Below are 23,124 nucleotides of genomic sequence, written 5' to 3'. Positions count from 1 at the left end.
CGGGAACCTTGTTGTTAAGAACTCGGGCTCTAACCAACTGAGCCATCCGGCCATGCCTCCCCCTTTTTTAAGGAACAATCTAAATATAAGAAACTATTTCCTTAAAAACCCTGACATTGGGGGCAGCTAGTTGGCTCAGTGCTTAGAGCGCAGTGCTCATAACACCCAAGTCGCCGGTTTGATTCCCACACGGGCCAGTGAGCTGCACCCTCCACAACCAGATTAAAAACAACTTGAACTGGAGCTGAGCTGCGCCCCGCACAACCAGACTGAAAATAAAGACTTGACATGGAGCTGATGGGCCCTGGAAAAACACACTGTTCCCCAATAAAAAAAAATTGAAGAAAAGAAAATACCCTGACATTGGAGTTCTGCTACCAAAGACAAAGCCAACGACACCTAAACAGCCAGAGTCCAAAACAAAACAGTTTATTTGAGAATAAGAGCGAAAGCTTCCGCACATCTGACAAGGTAGAATTGTTTTGATAATAGACATCACCCATATTCAGCTCTACCAATATCATCACAAATGGCACATATTTTTTCTACCAAAGATATGAGCATAAGTAAAGGACTATGACTAAATAGAGGCAAAGGAAAGGCGAGGCCCAAATCTTACCCCTTAGACTGCTTTACAACAGAGGATTTAAATCACACCATCCAGGCTCCTAATGTAGTGGTTCTCAGCTTGGCTTCCTATCACAATCCCAGGGATTATTTGAAAGGAAATTCCCTTAACTAGATGGTACCCTAGTCAAGAGTCTCTGGGGGCGGGACCCAGATATCACTAATTTTTTTAAGCTGCCCCAGTAGTTCCAATGTACAGTCACTCTACCTTGACCACTGCTCCAGAAGCAGGGAACAATCACCAGTGAGTTCCTCGGCCCATCACGCCCATAAGGAAGGGGGACCTGTTGGGCACTGATGGTTCTCGTTGATCCTATCTTTCTCCCTGTTCAAGAGTTCCATACATTATCAGCTTTGAGCACAATTTTGAGGCTTTCCATATGCTTTAAAGATTTTAAGAGCAATATTTAATCAGGCAAATACCAGCAAAGAGAAAAAAGATGGAAAAAGAAATTTCCGTAAGGCATGATACAAATAAATAAATGAAAAAACAATCTCAGGTTTAAAAGTAAAGCATTGAGAAATCAAAGCCTATGAAATTTTATTTATACAAAAAAATAAAAATATCTATTTTAAAAGGACTGATCAAAACTTAGTTTTTCACCTTTTCCTATTCCTTGAATATGAAACTGCTTCCAACTCAGAAAGATTTAAGATAGGTAATTATTAAATAAACATTCTTTACCTTTCCCCTGCAACAAAACAAAGAGCCAAGTTCCGCATTTTATTTGTGGTCAACCAGATTACCTTCAGTTAAGAATATTGGCAACTCCACGAAACAGATTATCAGATATGTCAGCAGGAAGGTACGAGCTGTACAAAGGCATTACAAAAAAAGTCCCAGAAGAAAATAAGATGATAAAAACAACAATAGAAAAATGATAAAACACAAACAAAATAAGAAAATGCCAGGTATTTACAGCCTCCCTCTGAAATGTAACCTGTGCTCTCCTTTCAGCATAAAACAAAAGCAGAGACCATTTCTCAATGGGTATCACAGACAAAGCTGGTGCCAGCCAGTTTGGGGGGAGACATTTGTTCCAAGAAGGGAGAGATTCAGTTAGCAACTTGATGGGATTATAACCATGTCTTGGTCTTCCTGCAGTTCTGTTACTAAAAATGACACAAAGTAAATGATCCAATGTGGTCTTACGGAAACGACTTGTTTGTCACCACATTTCAGAACAAACTACTCAAGAGTCACAGGCACTGGGTCTGGGAAAGCAGAGGTGGATGGCCACACACTCAGGTGAGGGATGTTTATCTTTGTGAGGTCGGAGGAGGGAAGCAGGGCTCTGCAGCCTGGAAGCTTCTGCACTAATGAGTCTTCTAATAGTCCTAAAGAGAGAAAAACAAAGTCCCAATTAATTCACAGAAGAACCCTGGTTTGAACCTAAAGACAAACAAAATCTCATAAACAACTCTGCTAGGGGATTGTTCTATAGCCAAAGATTTTATTTTAAATGTAATGTACAATGGTACCTCGGTTTTCGAATGTCTCCGTTGACGAACATTTCAGTTTACGAATGCCGTAAATTTTATGAATCTATGGTATCATTAGATAGTAAAATTCACGCTAAATTTGCAGTTTTGGGGGTTGATTTTAAAGGTCTGGAACGGATTAATCCATTTTGCATTACTTTCCATGGGGAAACCGTGCCTCGGTTTTCAAACGTTTCAGTACTCAAATGGTCTTCTGGAACGGATTATGTACGAAAACCGAGGTACTACTGTATGTTATTTCATATCTGAAAATAGCCTGTCTTCTGAGTCCACCAAGGGACTAAAAGACCAATTCTGCCTTCATTAGACATCTTGAGCTCACCAGTCAGAAAAAAAAGCTAGTATAACAATTCTTTATTTAATCAAAGAGAAGTTGTTTTCAGTAAAAATGTGCAACTCCTTTCTCCAAAATATAAAAAAAGTAACACTTAAAAGTTGAAGTTGGTACAGATGGACAACCCAGATTTTAAAATGAGAGTCATGACCCCAGATTAGGAACATTCAAGCTCTGAAGACAAATACATTTTTCTAATCATCTCCAGAATTACCAGCCTCTCTAAAATGGTCCCGCTGATACTTACAGCTCGTGGTTTTTTGTTTAACTTCAGATCAATCCTGTATAGGAAAGATAAAAGATATTTGCATTTTAATTTACAGAAAAAGTCCAAGAATCAGCTACTGCATAGGGCACAAGCTATAACGAAGACTATTTGGTTAAGTAAAATCCACATTCTTCATTAGACTATGTCATATTTAGTTGTTTATCCAGTTATTAAGCAAGTATTTAAAACATGAGCAAATATTTTTGCCACAAGGCAAACTTAGATGACTCAAAAAGAAATACATAGCAGTTATGAAAGCCATATAATTTTTAATAGTGATTCCAAAATTACACGTTAAAGAGATTGGATTAAAAGGGCATGCTCTACGTTAATGTGTTAGCTCTGTAACTATACCACTGAGAATCACTGAGACACACAGTGATTAAGAACAGGAAAGAGACTAGGAGTTTGTATTTCTGGGCATGAAACACAAAAGAAATTAAACAAATTTTAATTTTTAAATCTTTCCAAAGCAAAATATCAACAACTTAAATTATTAAAATCCTTATGAAGCAAAGCCAGAAAATCAATTTAAATAAGAATTAAAAGTAAAAGTTATCTATTTTAAGAGCAATTAAAATGCATAAAAGTGAAGTTTACTTAATTTTGCTGAAGTTATTAAATAAAATGTTACCTCCATCACGTTTTTCTGTTTTTAAAAAAAACTTCCCAGCCTAACCTAATATACATACCTACAATTAAACAGATAAACTATGGGTTAGAAAGGTCTCAAAAAGGCACATTGGTCTCTACACACTAAACAACACAGCACAAATACTAATTCAAATCAAACTTACTCAAAGTCATAATCAAACATGCCAGACGGGCTGAGGGGCAGCATTTGAAAGGAAGAAAGCAATAGAAATTAATATACTAATTGAATAAATTAGTCGATTAGCCACCCTAACAAGATTTGTAGAAACAAAATCAGCTTTAAGAATCTAAAGCCATAAAGTTTCAAACATCAAAGCACAAAAGATTTTGTGGTTGAGAGATTCCCTTCCCTCAATGGTTTTCATATCAGAAGAAGAGACTATGAAAGGAAAAGTTATTGCATTAGAAATTAGATACCTGCAGGCCTTGTATTATAGCTGTCAGATTCAGAGTTAGAACTTTGAAAATATTTCATTGTAATGACAAATAGAATTAGGGCATTAGAAGCAACAGAGAAAGAAGGGTTTAGTCATATAATGAAAGGTGCTTTGAAGACAGTACTAACAACTCAGCAAAACATACTTGCACTACAATAAAAGATAAAAACATTATACATTTTTGAAAACATTATACAATTTTTAAAAAGGAAACACTTTACAACTTTTAACTCCAGTTATATGTTCTACTCATGTCCAGGGATCATGGTACTCCTTTTCTACAGCATTCATTCTAGAAGCCAAGGGTCGAGCGAATAAACTTCAGTGATAGGTGAGTCTTGTTCCAGAAACTGCAGAGCCTGCCCTGGTGATGGCAGTTAACTGTTTATGTCAGGACTACAGTTATGGAACACCCAAATCTGCTGTGCCCCTATGAAAACAAAGGAAAGTTGACACCCACAAGCACCTAAGCCTCGGGGATCTGGATGGGAGCAGTATGAGGAGGAGGCCATTTGGGGCCATCACTGCTGACAGACCATGTCTGGACAGACCTCTATAACAAACATGAACCTGGAGCATGACACCACCAGCTTCGTAGGTGGTTCCAAAGCTTTTCAGATTATAGACAGGTGGTAAAAACAACATGCAAAATGTCTGTTTTTTCCTCCTAGCCAATGTTTGCAAGAGTGAAGCTGGAAGAAAGAGGATACAGTAAGTGTACAAACCAGGAACTACCAAAAATTTAACTTTCAGCCTTACTTAACTTTGTTCACAAATTAAAGTAGACTGTACCTACTTAATGGAAAATTCACAAACTATCTTAAAGAATTCTAGAGTTTGGTATAGTAGTTTATCTAAAAGAGAAGCTGTAAGTTATTATTTTAACTTTTTTCTTTAAAGATACTGGGACTTAATCATTCAGATATCATGTGAAATATAAAAACTCAGAACAGCATTTATGAATGCTAAAAATTAACTGATAAATTTTCATATTCCTGAAGAGAACAAATTCAAAAGTACTTCCTTTTTGCTAAGTACCATATGTATTTCCCCTTTGCTTTACTCACCACTAAACAGTGCCTGGCACATAGTAATTACTCACACACTTGCTGGAATAATTTACTATTGGCTTTATCTGACTATATGGGGAGTGGCACATTGGAGGAGAAACAAGTACTGGATTGGGTGCAAACTTACAAATGTGTGCCAAGTGCTCCACCCTCAGCTCCACTCTGTCAGACCCACTAAGACATTAGCCAGGGGGCGAGGCGTCTGGGCCAGACACATTGCCTAAGGAAAGGTGTCAGGAATCTGCTGAGACCCTTAACTGACTCCGGAAGTGCCATTCGGGCGCACGGAACCTGTTTTCCCTAGAAAGAAGGTAAATCAGCTCCACTCTGCTCCCTTGGAGCAGGCGAGTACCTAAGACTAAGGGAGAGGCCCAGCCTGATTAAACCAGGAAAACGGCCAAAGGATCCCGCTTTCCAAACAAAAAGCACTTATTTGTGAAAACAATAACTAATGTCAAAGATCTTTATAAATCCTAGTAATTTTTCTGGAAGGAGTTAGCTTCCAGGGCCAGGAGAGAAAAGGATAGGAAGAAGTGCTGCTGTTCCTATGGAAATCTACTAGAAACCTGCAAGAAGTATGTTAAGTTTAACGCCTAATCCCATTTTATCATCAGGTTCCTATGGAAAATAAAGTATTACCTGAAATAAACCATAGCCATCTAGTCTATTTGTATCAGTAATGGGAAAAACGGTCCCAAAAACTTTCATGGAATTTCCCCCCTACTCTAGACACTCTGAAACAGGAAAAGCATCATTATTTTAAAATGACAGTGGACTAAATTTAAGAAAAGCAACACAGAACATGACATTTAAGTATCCTGACAATTGAAAAACTGTATTTTTAAGAGTATGGTTCTCTGCTACTGTTTATGATAAGCTAGTATCGGTCCTATCAGTGATCAAACAATATGTCGCCTTTACAAAAAAGAAAAGCTATGTAATTTTTTTCTATTTCTTACTGCACTTATGAGATTGGCATGATGATCTGTGGTTTGCAGAAAAATGTTAAGCAGCAGTCCTTAGTCACTGTTTGGAGGAAATACTAGATCTGCAATCTAAAAGCTGTCACCACCACCAAGAAAAACTCGTAAACAAATAAAAGAATCAGTTGATGCCAGGGAGGCTTAAACCAGTTAGAGTTAATTCTGTATTATCCCCAAGTGCCATACCCACGGCAGCTAGCAATTCATATCTTGGGTGCACGAAGGAATATTCCACATGTTTGTAAAGCAACCCAACCCAGAAGCACACTGGAGAACAGGGAACCCCACGCATCCCCTGCACGCCTCCTTTCATCTCCTCAGCACGCAGGCTCCCAAGAGGAGCAGAACAAAAGCTACCATGTGGATACCTGGTTTCCATGCCTTCCAGAAGGCCTGAGGCCAGGGCAAGATTCCTTACTCTAGAAACTATGCATTATCCTCTCTGGGTGCAGCTGTATTTCCCATTATCAGAGTTAATAGGCAACTGCATTATTATACAAACCCCAAGCAGAGTGAATGCTAAAATCCTCTCTGGGTGACACCTGACCTCTCTGTCCACTGATGTCATTCCTATCTCATTATGCACTGCAAAAAAAACACAGTGGACAAACGTTAATCTAGGAAGGCACTCCTACATCTTACAGACTTTATGTTACTTCTCTGATATCTGAAATCAGCATATTGCAAATACATAAAAACAGAGAAATCACAAGCAACCATAGAACTTGTATTTGAAAAAAAAAAAAAAGGAATGTTAGTTCTCTGCATGCACAAGGGAATAGAGTAGAAGGAATCAGAATTAAGAGCAAAGGACTTTATCCTACTTTGCAGCTTCCCAACATGGACGAGTGGCATTTTTCAAACACTATTACATAGGTTCCGCTTCTATTTCCCCTTTTCCACTTCTAAAAGGATTCCAAATTCACCATATTAAAGTGTTTATGGAATAAAATTCTTTTACACTAGAAACAGTGAGAAGGCTGTCCTTCTGCATGGTTACACTAATGTCTATCAATTCAGCCCTCAGAAAAATTAGTCTGTTTCCTTTGGACCAATGGAACTTCTTCCCAGTAGCAACAGAAGGACAGAACCAACCTTGAAGAATTTTTATTCTAGTAAAGTCCCTTCACAGCAACTGTCATGGAAGCTTTGGGTGGGTGGGGGTGGGTTGGGGGGTGGGGAGATACGGGGTGTGGGAGGTGGTCCCTGCCACTAACCTGTGCCGGTTTTTATTCTTTCGTTTTTTATGGCTGCTGTGATGACTCCCTGAGGAAGTAGAAGAAGCAGCCTTCTGAGGTTTCACTCCCTGCACAGAACCATCCAGTTCCTCAGGGTCTTCCTGGCTGGGTTCATTTTCCTGATTGTGGAAGTCTGGAGAAGTATCACTTTCCGTCCCACTTCCTGGTTCCCCTGGAAGGGATAAACACAAACCCCCATAAACATCATCAGTATACTTCAGGCAATCTGTCAGTCAGGAGAGATTTTTTTTGAGCACTAAGGTATAAGAAAGGACTATATTTCTATCCTCACTGACCATACCTTCTAAGTGACAAGAAGATACATACAAAGCATTAAAGCTATCAGAGTTTCTGAAGAATGTGTAATTGGAAACAGTGAAACCAGAGGCAACAGATCTAAGGATTGCTGGGAGACGGGACCATACAACCAGGATAACCTCAATGCATAAAGGTTATTTAAACACAGATTATGTTAATGGGATTAATAATTATATAAGAAGCATTACCGAAAACAGGTCTTTGGGACAGGTGAGGGATGACCATGGGAAAACTTCCTATAACTGGTCCTGGTTCCTTCCCCAAAACCACACAGGAATCCTGTCTTTCTATCAAGAAAAGGGCCCCATGAGGAGAGTCCCATTACCTGAGTTACTCTGAGAAGTCTTAAGAATAGTTTTAAAAAAATAGTAATCATACTCTTTAGCTGACACACAGTCCCAATTTTAAAACATCCTTTAGATACATTAAACAAGCAAGTTCAAGAATTATTGTATAAATATGTGTATATATATATAAAGAATAATTACATATATTTTGGTAAATGCATATTCTTTTTTCCCCTGATAGAAAATTTCTTCAAACTGATAGATAAGGATGGGGGAAGACTTGCACTTTACTCATCTGCTGAAGGATCCTAAATATGTATATTATCTGCTTCCAAAATTGTTAAAAGAGGAGAGCAGAACCAGGGACCACTTTTCCTCTTTTGATGTTTTTGTATTATAAACTGCTGGGAAGACTTCAAATTGAGTAGCACATGAATACGAGAAGTGAAAGGAAGAGATGGTCCCCACAAAGCAAAAGAGAAACAGAACCAGATCTCAGAACTCATGAAACTATTTTTGAACACTTCATGAAAGCAACAGAAGAGGGAGCTCTAGAACTATGAGTCTAGAAAAAGTATATTGACCAATCCGGCCCGTCTGAGGTTCAAGAAAATGGATTTTATCTAAAAATTTGCAAAAGAACTGCAAAACTTACCACATTGAACTACAGTAATCAAGACTGCGTGGTCCTTGCATGAGAATGGACATACAGATCCAGGGAAAAAAATTCAGAGTCCAGATATAAACTCAACATTTATGATCAATTGGTTTTCAACAATGGTATACTGGCCAATCCGTCCCTTCTAACATTGATGGGGCACTTCTATTAAAAGACACTGATAAGCAAAATGAACTATTTATTCACTTTGGGCCAGATGCTATGGGAGTATTGAGTAAATGGATGAGGTGGTCATCTTCTATAAGTTAAGCACACGTGCATACGCATTTGTGCAAACACATACAAAACAGTGTAAATTGAGCCAAAGCCCTATGAATGGAGAATCCACCTATGTTACCTCTGAAGAAGTTAACATCCCAGGCAGTAACCTATGTCCCAAAGTACTGATATGGATATTAAGTATCATATGAGTCAGAGAAGAAAGAGTGTATTATGTAGGAAAAGCTTCATTGAAGGGGTGAAGTTTAAACTGGACCTTGAAAAATGAGAAGCCAAATAAGTAAAACAAATAGCATAAGCAAAAGACAAAAGGTGAGAAAACACAAGGTATATTTGGGACAAATGAATCAAACAATATCACTCGAACAGAGAGCTTGAGAAATAAGAGGTGAAATGGAATGACAGGTTAAGAGGACTCATAAATGTCAGATTAAGGGATTTTATATAGGGAGACAGTATGAGGTGATGGTTAAGAGAAGTGACTTGTTGCTTAACCTTTCTGAGGCTGTTTCCCCATTTGTAAAATAAGAGTTATTTATTTTATGTGATGAGTGTCTCTTACGGACCCGGCACTGGGCTAGACACTGGGCTACAGCAATATTCCCTGTTCTCAAGCAGTAGCTTTAAGGATTAAATGAGATCATGCAAATAAAGTGTTTGCTTAGTGTCCAGAACACAGTAAGTGTTCAAATCTCAATATCCTTGAGCTCTACAAGCATGCAAGTCAAATTCTAAACAAACAGTAAATACTATTTGCAGTAAAACAGTTGTTAACAGGACATAACAAAGCGAAGCTATCAATCTCTGAATATACAAAAATCCACTGCATTCCTCTACACTAACAATGACATTTCAGAAAAAGAAATTTTAAAAAATTCCTTTTGTAATTGTACCAAAAAGAATAAAACTTAACAAAGGATGTATAGGACCTATATACTGAAAACTGTTTAAGACATTTTTAAAAGAAATTGAAGACACAAAGAAATGGAAACACATTCCGTGTTCATGGATTAGAAGAATCAACATAGTTAAAATAGCCATATTACCCAAAGTGATATACAGATTTAATGCAATCCCCATCAAAATCCCAATGGCATTTTTTAAAGAAATAGAACAAAAAAATCATCAGATTTGTATGGAACCACGAATAGCCAAAGCAATCCTAAGAAAAAAAGAACAATGCTGGAGGTATCACACTCCCTGACTTGAGCTTGTACTACAGAACGACAATAATCAAAACAGCATGGTACTGGTAGAAAAATACACACAACCAATGGAATAGAATTGAGAACCCAGAAATAAACCCATAAATAAGAACAGATAATTTTCAACAAAGGAGCCAAAAATATACAATGGAGAAAAGAAAGCCTCTTCAATAAATGGTGCTGGGAAAACTAGAAAGCCACATGCAAAAGAATGAAAATAGACTGCTATCTGTCACCATGTACATAATTAACTCAAAATGGATCAAAGACCTAAACAAAGGACTTGAAACAATAACCTGCATAGAAGAAAATATATGTACTAAACTTATGGACCTTGGGTTCAAAGAGGATTTTATGAATTTGACCTCAAAGGCAAGGGAAGTAAAAGCTAAAATAAACGAATGGGACTATATCAAACTAGAAAGCTTCTGCACAGCAAAAGAAATAATCAACAAAACAAAGAGGCAACCGACTGAATGGGAGAAGATACTTGCAAACAATGCCTCTGATAAGGGGCTAATATCCAAAATATACAAGGAACTCATACAACTCGACAACAACAAGACAAACAATCCAATTAAAAAATGGGCAGAGGACATGAACAGAAACTTCTCCTAAGAAGACATACAAACAGCCAACAGATATATGAAAAAATGCTCAACTTCACTTGCTATTAGGGAAATGCAAATCAAAACCATAATGAGATATCTCACCTCACACCTGTTAGAATGGCTCTCATCAACAAGACAAATAATAACAAGTGTTGGAGAGGCTGTGGAGAAAAAGGACCCTCCTACACTGTTGGTGGGAATGTAAATTGGTGCAGCTGCTATGGAAAACAGTATGGAGGTTCTTCAAAAAATGAAGAATAGAATTACCATACAACCCTGCAATCCCTCTCCTAGGTATCTACCCCAAAAATCTGAAAACATTTATCCGTAAAGATATATGTACTCTGGTGTTCATTGCAGCATTATTTACAGTGGCCAAGACATGGAAACAACCAAAATGTTCTTCGATAGATGAATGGATAAAGAAGTTGTGGTATATATACACAATGGAATACTACTCTGCCATAAGGAAAGATGAAATAGTGCCATTCGTGACAATATGATGGATCTTGAAATCATTATGCTAAGTAAAATAAATCAGACAGAAAAAGCAGAGAACCATATGACTTCACTTACATATGGCATATAAAACTAAAGGCAAAAAAACCCCCACAAAAAACTAACTGAAGGCAACAAAGGAACAAGACAAGCAAATAAGCAAAAACTCATAGACAAACAACCGTTTAGTGGTTACCAGAGGGTAAGGGTAAAGGGGGGTGGCAGAAGAGGGTAAACGGGGTCAAATACGTGGTGATGGAAGGAGAACTGATTCTGGGTGGTGAACGCATAATGCAATATATAGATGAAGTATTATAGAATTGCACACTTGAAACCTATGTAGCTTTGTTGACAATCATCACCCCAATAAATTTTAATTAAAAAAAAAGAAAACTCCAAAAAACAAACAAACAAAAAAGAATCTCTGAATAGAGATTTACCGAACAATGACTGCTGAGTTCTCTGTACAAATCCGTGGTTTAGAATTATCGGGCTAGAAGTGGTTTATAAGAGGGTCTGGAGCTAGGGAGACTAGATTAAACACTGTTCAAACACAAAGTGAGACACAAAGTAAGAATAATTTTCTTCCTTGGCACATGGAAGCAGAAGAGGAATGACAGCAAAAGGGTTGGGTGACAACATCTCAAAGTGCAGCAGCAAGTCAGCTAATCGAATGACACTGCCACCTGGGGAAGACATATAAGTTTGTTTCTCATTGACATAAAAGTGAGCAATTGATTTTTAGAGCAAAGAACATCAGGTTTTGATTAAGTTTAATACATCTTCAAATAAGATACTCTATTTATTAAAATCAAGGAATAGCTTTTACATAGTGTCAATGCAATAACTTCTGATCAACACAAGTTTAAAGGAGCTAAGGAAGATATCCAGAACAACAATTCATGCAGTTGTCTACTTACCCACTGGAATGACATAAATGTTGAGGAGAAATTTGGTTTGATGAAAGCTTCAGAGGAGTCCAGTAAAACAAACAGTAGAGATCCGTTATAGGAAACTGGATAAAATATGCCTGTTTGTTTTTCTTTAAGTCTTTTTAAAAAAATATGCAATGCTTCACTAATTTGCATAAAATTCCCCTCTGGGGACCATGCGAATCCACTTTATCATTCCTTAGCCAAAGGAAACAAAAATTAATGCATTTTTTAGGAAAATTTTCAGAATGGTTTCAAAATAAAATGCTGAAAGTGCAAAATTCTAAAATCCTTGAGATCTAAGAATATGCAAGTCAAAATTCAAGAGAAAAGAATGTTCACTTCATTGCCACCAAAGAGGAAAAACAGAAGTCATTCCACAAGATTTGTTGTACAGAAATTCTGAGCCATTGAAGAAATTCTGTACAAAGGAAGAGAAATGAAAGAGGCAAAGTAGACCATTCCTCTCATGGAATTAAAACTTCATTTGAATCACCTGGGTCATTCAGGGACACTCAAGCCTTGAACTTGGTCTAAAGAGGTCCACGTACCTAGCAGAAGCAAACATAGGTCTTCTCTGGAAGACGGCACCTTCATCCTAACCCTCAACTTATTCTACAAATACTTTTAATAATAATGAGCAGGACACAAAGAAAACCAAGCACACGGGAAATTAGATTTCATGAGTAATGACCAGCAGAAAACAGTAACAAAAACAAGTCCTTAAAGACTTCAGAAATTGAAATTGTATACAGACTATGGAATGACTATGCTTATCATACTTAAAGAAGTAAAAGACAAGTTTGAAAATAACTACAAAGAAAGCTCTTGAAAAATTACATAGCAAATTTTTTAAACAATTAAGTAAAATTTTTGGAAATAAAAATGTAATAACAAAGGTTTAAAATCAAGGGAAGGTTTAACAGCAAATCAGTCTTGATTGAAAATAGAATTAGGAACTGATAGGTCAGAAAAAAATTGCTCATAATGCAATACAGAGACAAAAAGAAGATATAGAAGAGATAAGATAATGAAGGACTTAAAATGAGAAGGTTTAACATACATTTAACCCAAGTACCCAAAGGAGAGGAGAGAAAGCATAAAAACAAATGTAGTATCTAAAAAGGTAACAGCAGGGAATTTTCCAGAATTGATTAAAAAAAAAAAATACCAAACCACAGTTTCATGAAGTCCAGTGAAACCCAAGCCAGAAAAAAATTTAAAAAATAAAATCATACTTAAACACATTGCAGTTAACTGCAGAAAATCAAGACAAAAATATAATAAAGTCTTAAAAATAGCAGTGGGAAGTGGTAATGGAGGTGGTGAGATAAAATGCAACAGAATTACTGTAAAGGGGCTCTAACCATTTGAATTAATGAACTCCAGTATTTATGTAATACTCTATATTCTGCTTTATTCCAAAAAGAATTCAAGGCAGTTTACTGTGATTCGTATAATGAAATTCGATAAAACAAATTTAAAATGAGATATGTAGGGCAAAGAGGAATAGAAAAGGAAAGTAAGCTAGATGCAATACTAAGGTTCAGTCCCAAAACGCATGCTATAAATTCCAGTTTGCTTTCTAGAGAGGAACCACAAATTTGGCTTTAAGCACTTTAGCAGTCAATTACAAGATTTTCAGTAAGAAACACCTAGTCGGTCAGGGAAAACCATTCCTAAAGGAGATGATAATTAGAATGATAGTAAACAACATTTGCAACATCCTCTTATAATAGAGAGACACATTTTACATGACCAAATACAACTTTATACAGAAGGCTAAGGAATACCAATATGAGGTATTACAGAGGTGAGGCTCAACCCAGAAGGGAGATCTTAGGGTAACGGGTGGTCAGAAAATCCTTAATACGTAATGTACTTGCCTCAGTCAAGCTTCTAGTTTTAAGAGTCTTTTCCTAGGTGCATAATTAGGTTCAGAGCCATATACTAAACTGTCTACTAAGCCAGGGGCAGGATAATAGGCTCTTGTGAAAACTGAGAAGTCAGATATCATTCCTTCTCAACTCACAGGAGTGAGATCCAGAATGTTCCTTAACCGTCTTATTTACTGTACAAAGCAGATGAAATGGCTCTACATTCTAAAAGTGGCATTAATTGAAAAGAAATAAGATTTAACTGACAATTATAGCAAAACAGAAATCAAAAAGACTTGGTACAACTGATTAGGTCGGCAGAAAAAAATAAAGATGCCTCCGGGGCAGCCAGTTAGCTCAGTTGGTTAGAGCGCGAGGCTAGTCACACCAGGGTCGCTGGTTCCATCCCGCACGGGCCAGTGAGAGCTGCGCCCTCCACAACTAGATTGAAACAACTACTGGACTTGGAGCTGATGGGTCCTGGAAGAACACACTTAAAATAAATAAAAATTAAAAAAATAAAGAAAAGATGCCTACAAAGTTTTGAATGAGGGAGAACAGAAGTACCATAACAGAAAAATTGGGCAGACATGTTGTGAAGGAAATAGAACGGTTCAGCTTTAGACAAAATATTTGGGTTTGAGTATCTGTGTGGAAATGTCTAGAAGGCATTTTTCTAGAATGTCCTAGAAATGTATGACTAATGCTGAGGAAAGGGTTAAGGATAGAGCTAAAAATTCAGAAATCTGTACATAGAGATAATAATTGAAGTCACTGAGTAATTCTAATTTCCAAACTAACAAAATCGTTTTTCCTCAAACCACTGCCCCAATGCAAACAAAAGAACTGGATCCCACAACACGATATGCCACCTGAAAGAAGTACACAGCCACAATACAAAAGACAGGTTGTATTTCAAAGTGAACCAACACAGGGACGGCATCCAAAACAGCTACACAGAGTCTGACTCAGAAAGATAAATATACAGGTCTATAGCCCATCACTAGAAATTAAAACAGAATTAGGCTGTATGGTTTACATACAAAGAATGACAATTTCTCTACAAAGTAAATGCTACCTACATTTTTATATTTAAGAAAACACAGGTACATTCTATTTGCAGGATCAGAACTTCCTACGAATTATTAAATTGGGTACGTGGGGAATTTATTAGATGAATCTGAAATTTTCCATGATAAAATACTTAAACTTTTAAAAAATTCCCTACGACTTATCAGGAGTGAAGACATATCTTTGTGTCTTTGAGCAGCTAACATCAACATACCTGTGATAGAAGAGGCAGGAAGGAAGGACATGATAATTTCTTTCTCATAAGAAAGACATGATTAAAGATATGCAAGAATCACTAACTTCTAGAAAGACAAGAGTATAACAGATACGGTCTTCAGATACACAGCTGGATAGGAGTTAAAGATAGGTACTAGGAGCTTCAAAATAAACTGATGAGGGGCCGGCCCAGTGGCTCAGGCGGTTGAGCTCTGTGCTCCTAACACCAAAGGTTGCCGGTTCGATTCCCACATGGGCCAGTGGGCTCTCAACCACAAGGTTGCCAGTTCAATTCCTTGAGTCCCGCAAGGGATGGTGGGCTGCACCCCCTGCAACTAACAACAGCAACTGGACCTGGAGCTGAGCTGCACCCTCCACAACTAAGATTGAAAAGACAACAACCTGACTTGGAAAAAGTCCAGGAAGTACACACTGTTCCCCAATAAAGTCCTGTTCCCCGTCCCCAATAAAATATTTTAAAAATAAATAAATAAATAATAAACTGATGAAAAAGTAAAAACATAAACTTACTCTTTTCAATGAGCTGGTCCTGAACTCCTGCCAATGCACTTACTGCCTGAAGAAAAAAACCACTAGTTACTAGAAAGATTATCACAGACCTCAGGAGAGCACTCACAGACAGAAGGGAAAGAGAAAACTCAGAAATTTAACTGAGGGCTTCCTCAACAAAGGGCCACATAAAGATACCCCGACCTCACTTACGGCTGCTGAAGTAACTGAGGATTTACTGAAGAGCCGCTCAGCTTCCTTAAACTTCCGGTTCCTTCGATCATTTTTGCTATTGGAGTTTCTAAAACACACACAATAATTCATTATAAGCACCGAGCTCGGTCTATGGTTCAAGCTGAAACTGTCCCAGGGCAAACTCAGATTGACCAAAATAAGCTTTACGCTGAATGCCTATGAAGACACAAATGTTTTCCAATGTATGGAATGTACTCCTCTGTGATACACGAGATTACTTTAGCTGGTTCATAATCACTTTCATTTTAATATGTGTTTATTTCAATGATTATTAAAAACAACTCGCAGACTATTGATATGAAGCGTCTCTGTTATACAAACTTAATTTTTAAAATTTAAAGAAATAAACCAAGATTCCTTAAGAGAAATGGCTGATAATTAGGTCTGAGACAAGAAAAGGACAAGACAGGAACAAAGTGCTGAGACTAATAGGATCGTATCAAAAGGACAAAGGTATCAGGTTGAGGAGGCTCCCTCTGGCCACATTTGGGATAAACTAGGCATCAAAAAGGATTAACGATGGGTGTGTTGGCTTTGTGAGGTCACTGAGCTGTATATTTATGATTTGTGCACTTCTCTATCAATTTCCATAAATTAATTTATACTAAAAAATAAAACCTCAACAATAAAAAACTGACAGCACTAGATCCCAACACCAATTTAAAAAAAAAAAAATCCATGGGTCTATAGTGATACTAAAGAGAGACGGAGATAGAATGAAAGGGAGAGAAGATAAAAGGGGAAGGCTCTTCTTTCAGAACACCAGTAATAAATGTACAAGGAACAGTAAAATTAGAACCACCATTTTGCAACCTCCGGTATAATAACTGATTCAGGTAGGAATCAACAATGTATAATAAAACCACTGAATAAAATTTGGAGCGAGCAACATATTATTCCCACTGTCTGAAAGTATAAGCTCCAAAATTACTCGTCAATTACAAAGAGAAAAAATAAGCTTTCATAATGGAGAAATCATATCATCAAACTTAGTAGCACCAATAATGGGGCAATCTGACATTATGTGCCGCCTAATAAAATAAAGGTAAACAACAAGAGGTACACAAATCACTAATGCAACATTTCTGCCAAAAATGTTTAAAGGATCGCTCATGAGGTCACAATTAAGAAAAATCTAGAATTGGGACAATCTACAAGACAATGTTGTAAACCACAACTTCACCAACAAAAAGGGTGGGAGACGCTCTTATTAAGAAACCAAAGAAATATCAATGCAACGAAAAACTTTGACTGGATCAAAACAAGGTAGCAAAACACGTTGGGGACAATTAGGGAAATTTGAATAAACACTGTGTGTTAGAAGACAGTATTAATGTAGTGCTAATTTTCTAGACATGGTAACTGTGGTTAACTGAGAAAAATGTTCTTATTCTTAGGCGATAATTCTGACATAATTAGGGACAATGTGTCATGATATCCGCTTCTAACTTTTAAATGGTTTAGGAAAAAAAACCCAAAGTATAGGGCAAAAGGGAGATACAAATCACACAAGGGTAGCATAACAGATCTTTGTGGTGATGGAATAGTTTTGCATTTTGATTGCAGTGGTGGTTACAGGAATCTACACACAATGATAAAATGACAGAACTACATACACACATTGTACTCGTTAATTTCCTGGTTTTGATGTTGTCCTATGGTTACATAAAAACCACTGGGGGAAACTGGGTGAAGGGTACATGGGACCTCTCTGTACTATTTTTATAATTTCCTACGTATCTATAATTATTTCAAAATTTTAAAAAGTTTTTAAAATGTAAATACAGGTATGTGTGTTTATATATATTATAGTGAGGAAAAGAGAAAAGAGCAAGAAAGCAAATGCAGCAAGTGAATCGGCGAATGCCAGTGAAGGGTTTCAAGTGTTCATGTACCATTCTTTCCATTTTTCTACAGATTTTTAAAATTTCAGAAAGTTTTCAAGAATAATAGCACTAAATAGTGGTAGGGTTGGCACACAGGCCTGGCAAACATTGTGAGGGTGGAACTCATGACTGCTTAAAATGTGGAAGACACTGATAGAATGGGGTTGTGTAAGGTAGTCTAGGCCGTATTTCATTTCAGCTTCACACACCCCTGTACTACCGACCAGACCTTCCCTGCCTATGGACGTAGGCTTTGTCTCAGCGAGGATGACTCAGCGAGGCTGAGCCAGAGCGCAAAGTTCAAGCGCAAACCTCTTTCCACACTGCTCCTTAGTTCTGCCTCCCTCCAAAGTTGCCACCACTATATACAGCATGAAAAACAAGTATTAGGAGGTCACAGTACAAACACTACAGGCTTCTGACACTCACTTTTGATTGGTCAGATACCTATCCCAGCCACGAATAATATTGCCATACATCTGAGTGTCTTCCAGGTAGCTTCCTTCAAAAGCATAGATTTGTCTCTCCAAGTTTGCCAGTGTTTCCTGAGAGATGAAAAACAAGGAAACGGATAATGCCTTTCAAATGCAAACATTAAGTCTGACCAAACTGAAATCTTCGTGTTAGACGTAGAAACTCGAGCACGACTACACCAAACTTCCCTGGTGGAGAGGCAGACGGTATGGGAAGGGACAAGCGGTTTCAGACGAAGACGGTCTAGCCCTGTCTTGTTGGATCCTTTTGAGAATAGAATGAAATAGAGCGAGCCTGTCCCCCTGAAAAATGTACACACACGCAAAATTTTGTATATACTTCAGAGGGTTCATGGGAAACCCAGCTGTCAAAAACCCCAGCTCGGGCAGGCTCCACGCATAAAAGGTACTGCCAGTGGGGAGGGAAGGGCGAGCAGCCTTCCAGCGCCAAGTCGCTCCCCTCCCCACAGGCTCAAAAAGGCTGCGTGCCACGGTCAGCCAGTTGCTATGGAAACGTGGAAGGGCAGCTTCAGGTGAGACGAGCCTCCCAGGTGCCCAAGCCAAGACTCGGGGGGGAGGGAGGGCTTAGCCACCAGGGTGCATGGGACCTTGGGTCACACTCCTGTTCCCGAGAGTGAATCCGCTCCCCTCCGCTGTCACCTTCAACATCTTCCCAAACACATCACATCCCTGCCCATCAAAAATTCCACCCAATGGATCACTCCTAGTTCCCGAAAGGACATGCGCCCCTCCATCCTCCCAAGACCAGGCAGGACGACTGGGTCCCCCTCCACAGCCGCCTCCCACCCCACCCGCCAAAGCCCACCGGCGCGCCCGAGCCAATCTCCTCCAGCCCCCGCCACGCCCGCCCCCAACACCCAAAGACTACGACCCGCCCGCCGCCCCCCGCCCCCCGGAGCCCACGGACACTGCCTTTCCGGGGCTCCCACCCCAAGCACCCCAGCCCACGCGCCATCCTTCCTCCACGCCCCCCGCCCGCCTAGTGCCCCTTCCCCTCCGTCCTTCCTCTTCCTGGCCTGTCGCCCCGCCCTCGGGCCCCGGCTCCCGCAGAGCCAGGAAGCCGAGGCGCCGGCGAGCCGCGGAATGCGCAGCCCAGCCGCGGGCCGCCGGGCAATCGGCCGCCGCGCAGCGCCCGTAACGGCCTGGCGCGGCGGGGCTGCGGCCTGGAGGGGGGGGCAGGCGGGGCCGGCCGCCGCGCGCCCCCGACGCCAGCCCCTCACCGCCAGCTCCTGCTTCCTCTTCACGAGCTCCGCCAGCTCCCGCCGGGTGTCCGGGATCTGCGGCGGTGCCGCCTTGTTGTGCATCGCCATGTTGGGCTGAGGCGGCGGCGGCGGCGGCGGCGCCGGGGTGTGGGGGCGGTCCCTGCCCGCCGCCGCCCGCCAGGGGGCGCCCGCGCCGCTCTGCGCCTGCGCTCGGGCTTCCGGAGCCGCGGTCCCGCGCGCGCCTCCCCTGGAGGCCCCGGGATGGGGCTCTGTGCGGGTCTCGGGGCTACAGGCGTTCCTGCCGCTCGCGGACGGCTGACTTTCCAGGCACTGCAGATCCCCGTGCCAAACCGGACTCCTCCTAGGCCGCATCCGTGAATGGCTTAAACTGCCCGCCGAGTGGCCCGAGTCAAAATCCTCATTCCTTCACCCCCTGAATCCCGTACTAAACGCAGTCCCCCGGACCCTGGAAGTGCCCGCAAGTCTGTTTGCTTTTGTCTGCCATCTCCCGCGGTCATCGCGGCCTTCCCTATTTTGGGCTACGTTACGCCAACAGATTCCTGTCCCCACACTTAAACTGCACTTAATCTCTTATCTACAGGGGTGCCAGGATAACTTGTTTTTGGAAAACGAATGTGGTTTCAACATTTCAGTGGCTTCTCATTGCCCTTTGGAGAGACAAGCACTGTACGTGTGGTGGTTAAGAACGAAAACCGACAACTGGAGCCAGAACTAGCTGGTTCAAAACCCGACCCTGGCTACCTACCCCTGATAAACTGAGCCGCCTTGGGCAAGTAACCACGTGTCCCGGTCTCCACGTCCTTATCTCTAACGTGGAGGTAATAATAGGACCTACTTAGTACAGTTGCTGTGAGGAGTGAATCACTTGATGTCTGCAAGGGGCTTAGCGAGTAATGAGGACTACGTGCGCGTTAGCTTTATTCCTGAAGTGCAGTCTCCTTCGCTTGGTTTTCACCTGGCCCCGGCTTCTCCTGCCTCGGCTCGCTCCGGTTTTCAGCTATGGAAAGCTCACCATTGTCCACCTCGAGAGGATTGTTTTCTTGTTTCTCTTTCTTTCCTTCCTTCCTGCTTTCCTTCCTTGCTCCCTCCCTTCCTTTCCCCCTTACTTGGAAGTCTTTGGGTTTCTACAATCTATAGTTTGGGATCTTTCACCAGTTCTGGGAAATTCTCAGCTTTTTTCCTTCAGATGATGCCTCTGCCTCGTTTTCTCTCTCCTTCTAGAGGACACATAATAATCCTTCATTTCTTTTACCCTCTATCGTTTTGTCTCTGCTACAGTCTGCGTTTCTTTTGTGTGTTGATCTTGTAACCTGGGATCTTGCTGAACTCCCTTATTAGTTTCAGGAGGTGTTTTTGTAGATTCCTTGGGATGTTTTACATAGATAATCATTTCCTCTTCAAATTGGCAGCTTTCTTTTTTTCTTTTCCACCCTGTATGCTTGTTATTTCCTTGCCTTACTGTGCTGGCTGGGACTGCCAGTTCCATGTTGAATAAGAGTGGTCAGAGTGAACACCCTTGACTTTTTCTCTGTCTTAGGAAAGTACTGACTTTCACCATTAGGTGTGATGTTAGCTGTAAGGTTTTTGTAGATGCTCTTTATGGAATTGAGAAGTTCGCCTCTCTTCCTGGTTTACTGACTGCTTTTATTATGAATGGTATTGAATTTTGTCAGATTCTTTTCCTGTACTAATTGTGATTTTTCTTCTCTATCCTCTTGGTATAGTGGATTACACAGATTCATTTCCAAGTGTTGAACCAGCCTTGCATATTTGGAATAAACCCCACTTGGCCATGTTGTGTAACTCTTTTCATATATTGCTAGATTCAATTTGCTAATATTCCACTGAGGATTTTTGTGGCTAAGTTCATGGGGGATTGGTGCGTAGGGTTTGTACTTTCCTGTCTGACTTTGGTATCAAAATAATAACGGCCTTATAAAATGAGTTGGGAGGTATTTCCTGTTTTTCTAATTTCTAGAAAAGAAGATACACAGTGGTGCTAATTCTTGTAATGCGTGGTAGAATCCTTCCACCATTTGGATGTGGGTATTTCTTTTCAGAAGCTTTTTAATTACAAGTTCAATTTCTTTAATATCTGTACAACTATTCAGATAATCTATTTCCTATCAGGTAAATGTTGGTAGTTTATGGTTTTTGAAGAATTGGTCCATTTCATCTCGCGGCTCTCGCTGGCTGCGGGCAGGTCATGGAGCCCAGCTCCAGGGAGAGCCGTTGTTCACCATCTTAGCTGTAGAGGGCGCAGCTCACTGGCCCATGTGGGACTCCAACTAGCGACCTCAGTGTTAGGAGGATGAGCCACCAGGCCAACCCGTTATTTCCGTTGTTTCTCACCTATAGTGCCTTTTCTTGATCATTAATAAAGATAATTGTATCTTTGGGGGGCAATGTGGAAATATCTAGAGGGGAGATAAAAAGTCCCTTCCTCCAAAGATGAATTTCATTTGTTTTCAGACACCTGGAGGCACAGGGTCATCCTAAACCAAGTTCAAGGAAGGCCTGAGGTTTCCTGAGCTTCCAGGCTATAAATACCTGGGAAGATTCAATTTCTGATCCACTCTTTTATCCTAAAAGTTATAGGCCTCTGATATGCCAGCTTTTTGTGGGAATCATGTTCTATTAGACTATTGCCTGTGGGCGTTGGGTTTTGATTTCTGTCCCATTCAAGCTAGGGTAAGATCTGATTTGCTAGAATCAAATGTGGTTTGTCTTTAGACCATATGTGGCTTCCAGACATCTACGGTCCATTTCTCTCTGGATTCTTATCTTCACTTTTTGCCTGACAATTGTTTTACTAATTTGTAGGTTCCTGAATGCTTTAAGAAATCGGTTTGCTTATATTTTATCCAGAAGTTTTAGCTACTTTCAAGCAGGAGGGTTCAGAAAGCAGAAGTCTCACCCTTTTTTCCCTGTTGAACTTCAGGTGCTTCCAAAGTTTCATTAGTTTGTTACTTCAGGTCTTTCTGAGTGCTAGTCTCTCTACCTAGAAATTCATATCCCTTTCTTTCCTCATCCCCACTGGCCTCTTCTGAGTAACTGACTCCTAAGGCTTTGTTGAATACTATTTCTCTGTGCTTCCTTAATCCCCACTGCTTCTCCTCTCTAGCACTGTTTGTAGCTCCTGGTTATATTGCTCTGTGAGGGCCAGATCTTGTAACTCTCACGGCTATAAGAAGCAATATATCACAGTGCTTAAGCATGTGGCATCTGGAACCAGGGTGACTGGGTTTGAATCCCGATCCTACCTACCACTGTGTGACTTGAACTCTGTGCCTCAGTTTTTGCATCGGCAAAATGAAATGATAAAAGAAGCCTGCCTCGTAGGATTAGGAGGAAGAAGTGTAAAGGTATCAAGGTATTGCGTCAGTGTACATGTAAAATGCTTAAAACTATGCCTTATACATAGAAAGTACTCCTAAGTTTTAGCCAGTTTTATTATTGAGGTCTCAGTTCATGGCAATTCTTAGCTACCCGATTATTGAATATTTGTTTACTTTTATGAATCAACATAATGATTTCCAAGCAGCTCTGGCTATGACTTGGTGAGGTGAGGATTTGCCTGAGCCACTCATTATCCCTGGAAATCCCAGCCATTGTGATTTCCTTGAACCCCCTATAAATGGACAGCCTAATGAACCAGCTGTCTTTTCCCTCCTCAGATCTCTTCACTAACCTCTGCTAGGGAGATGGGAAGCCACAGTCCAGAGGAAA

At 40.1% G+C, this 23,124-nt stretch overlaps 1 protein-coding gene across 8 annotated transcripts; it reads right to left on the bottom strand.

The window, feature by feature from the left end:
* Positions 1-413: 413 nt before the first annotated feature.
* On the bottom strand, positions 414-19,547 carry MEAF6 (MYST/Esa1 associated factor 6). Of its 8 annotated transcripts, XR_013993773.1 has the most exons (10): positions 19,393-19,544; positions 18,108-18,223; positions 15,751-15,838; positions 15,559-15,604; positions 11,852-11,898; positions 7,094-7,286; positions 3,530-3,559; positions 3,367-3,424; positions 2,712-2,745; positions 414-1,965 (listed from the first exon to the last, which is right to left on the bottom strand). XR_013993773.1 is itself a non-coding variant. In XM_081055999.1 (8 exons), the coding sequence occupies exons 1-8, from the start codon at positions 19,480-19,482 to the stop codon at positions 1,957-1,959; spliced, it is 606 nt and encodes a 201-aa protein (XP_080912125.1). In that variant the 5' UTR covers positions 19,483-19,544; the 3' UTR covers positions 414-1,956. The 8 variants fall into 8 exon arrangements, 3 of the variants coding, with proteins under 3 accessions (XP_080912125.1, XP_080912126.1, XP_080912127.1); XR_013993771.1 differs by lacking the exon at positions 11,852-11,898 and having other exon boundaries at positions 19,393-19,547; XR_013993774.1 differs by lacking the exon at positions 3,367-3,424.
* Between the last annotated feature and the right edge of the window lie 3,577 nt (positions 19,548-23,124).

This window comes from Rhinolophus hipposideros (genome assembly GCF_964194185.1).
Source record: "Rhinolophus hipposideros genome assembly, chromosome: 8".
NCBI lineage: Eukaryota > Metazoa > Chordata > Mammalia > Chiroptera > Rhinolophidae > Rhinolophus > Rhinolophus hipposideros.
The sequence above is the reverse complement of the archived record's forward strand: the minus strand, read 5'-3'. Positions and strand labels throughout refer to the sequence as shown.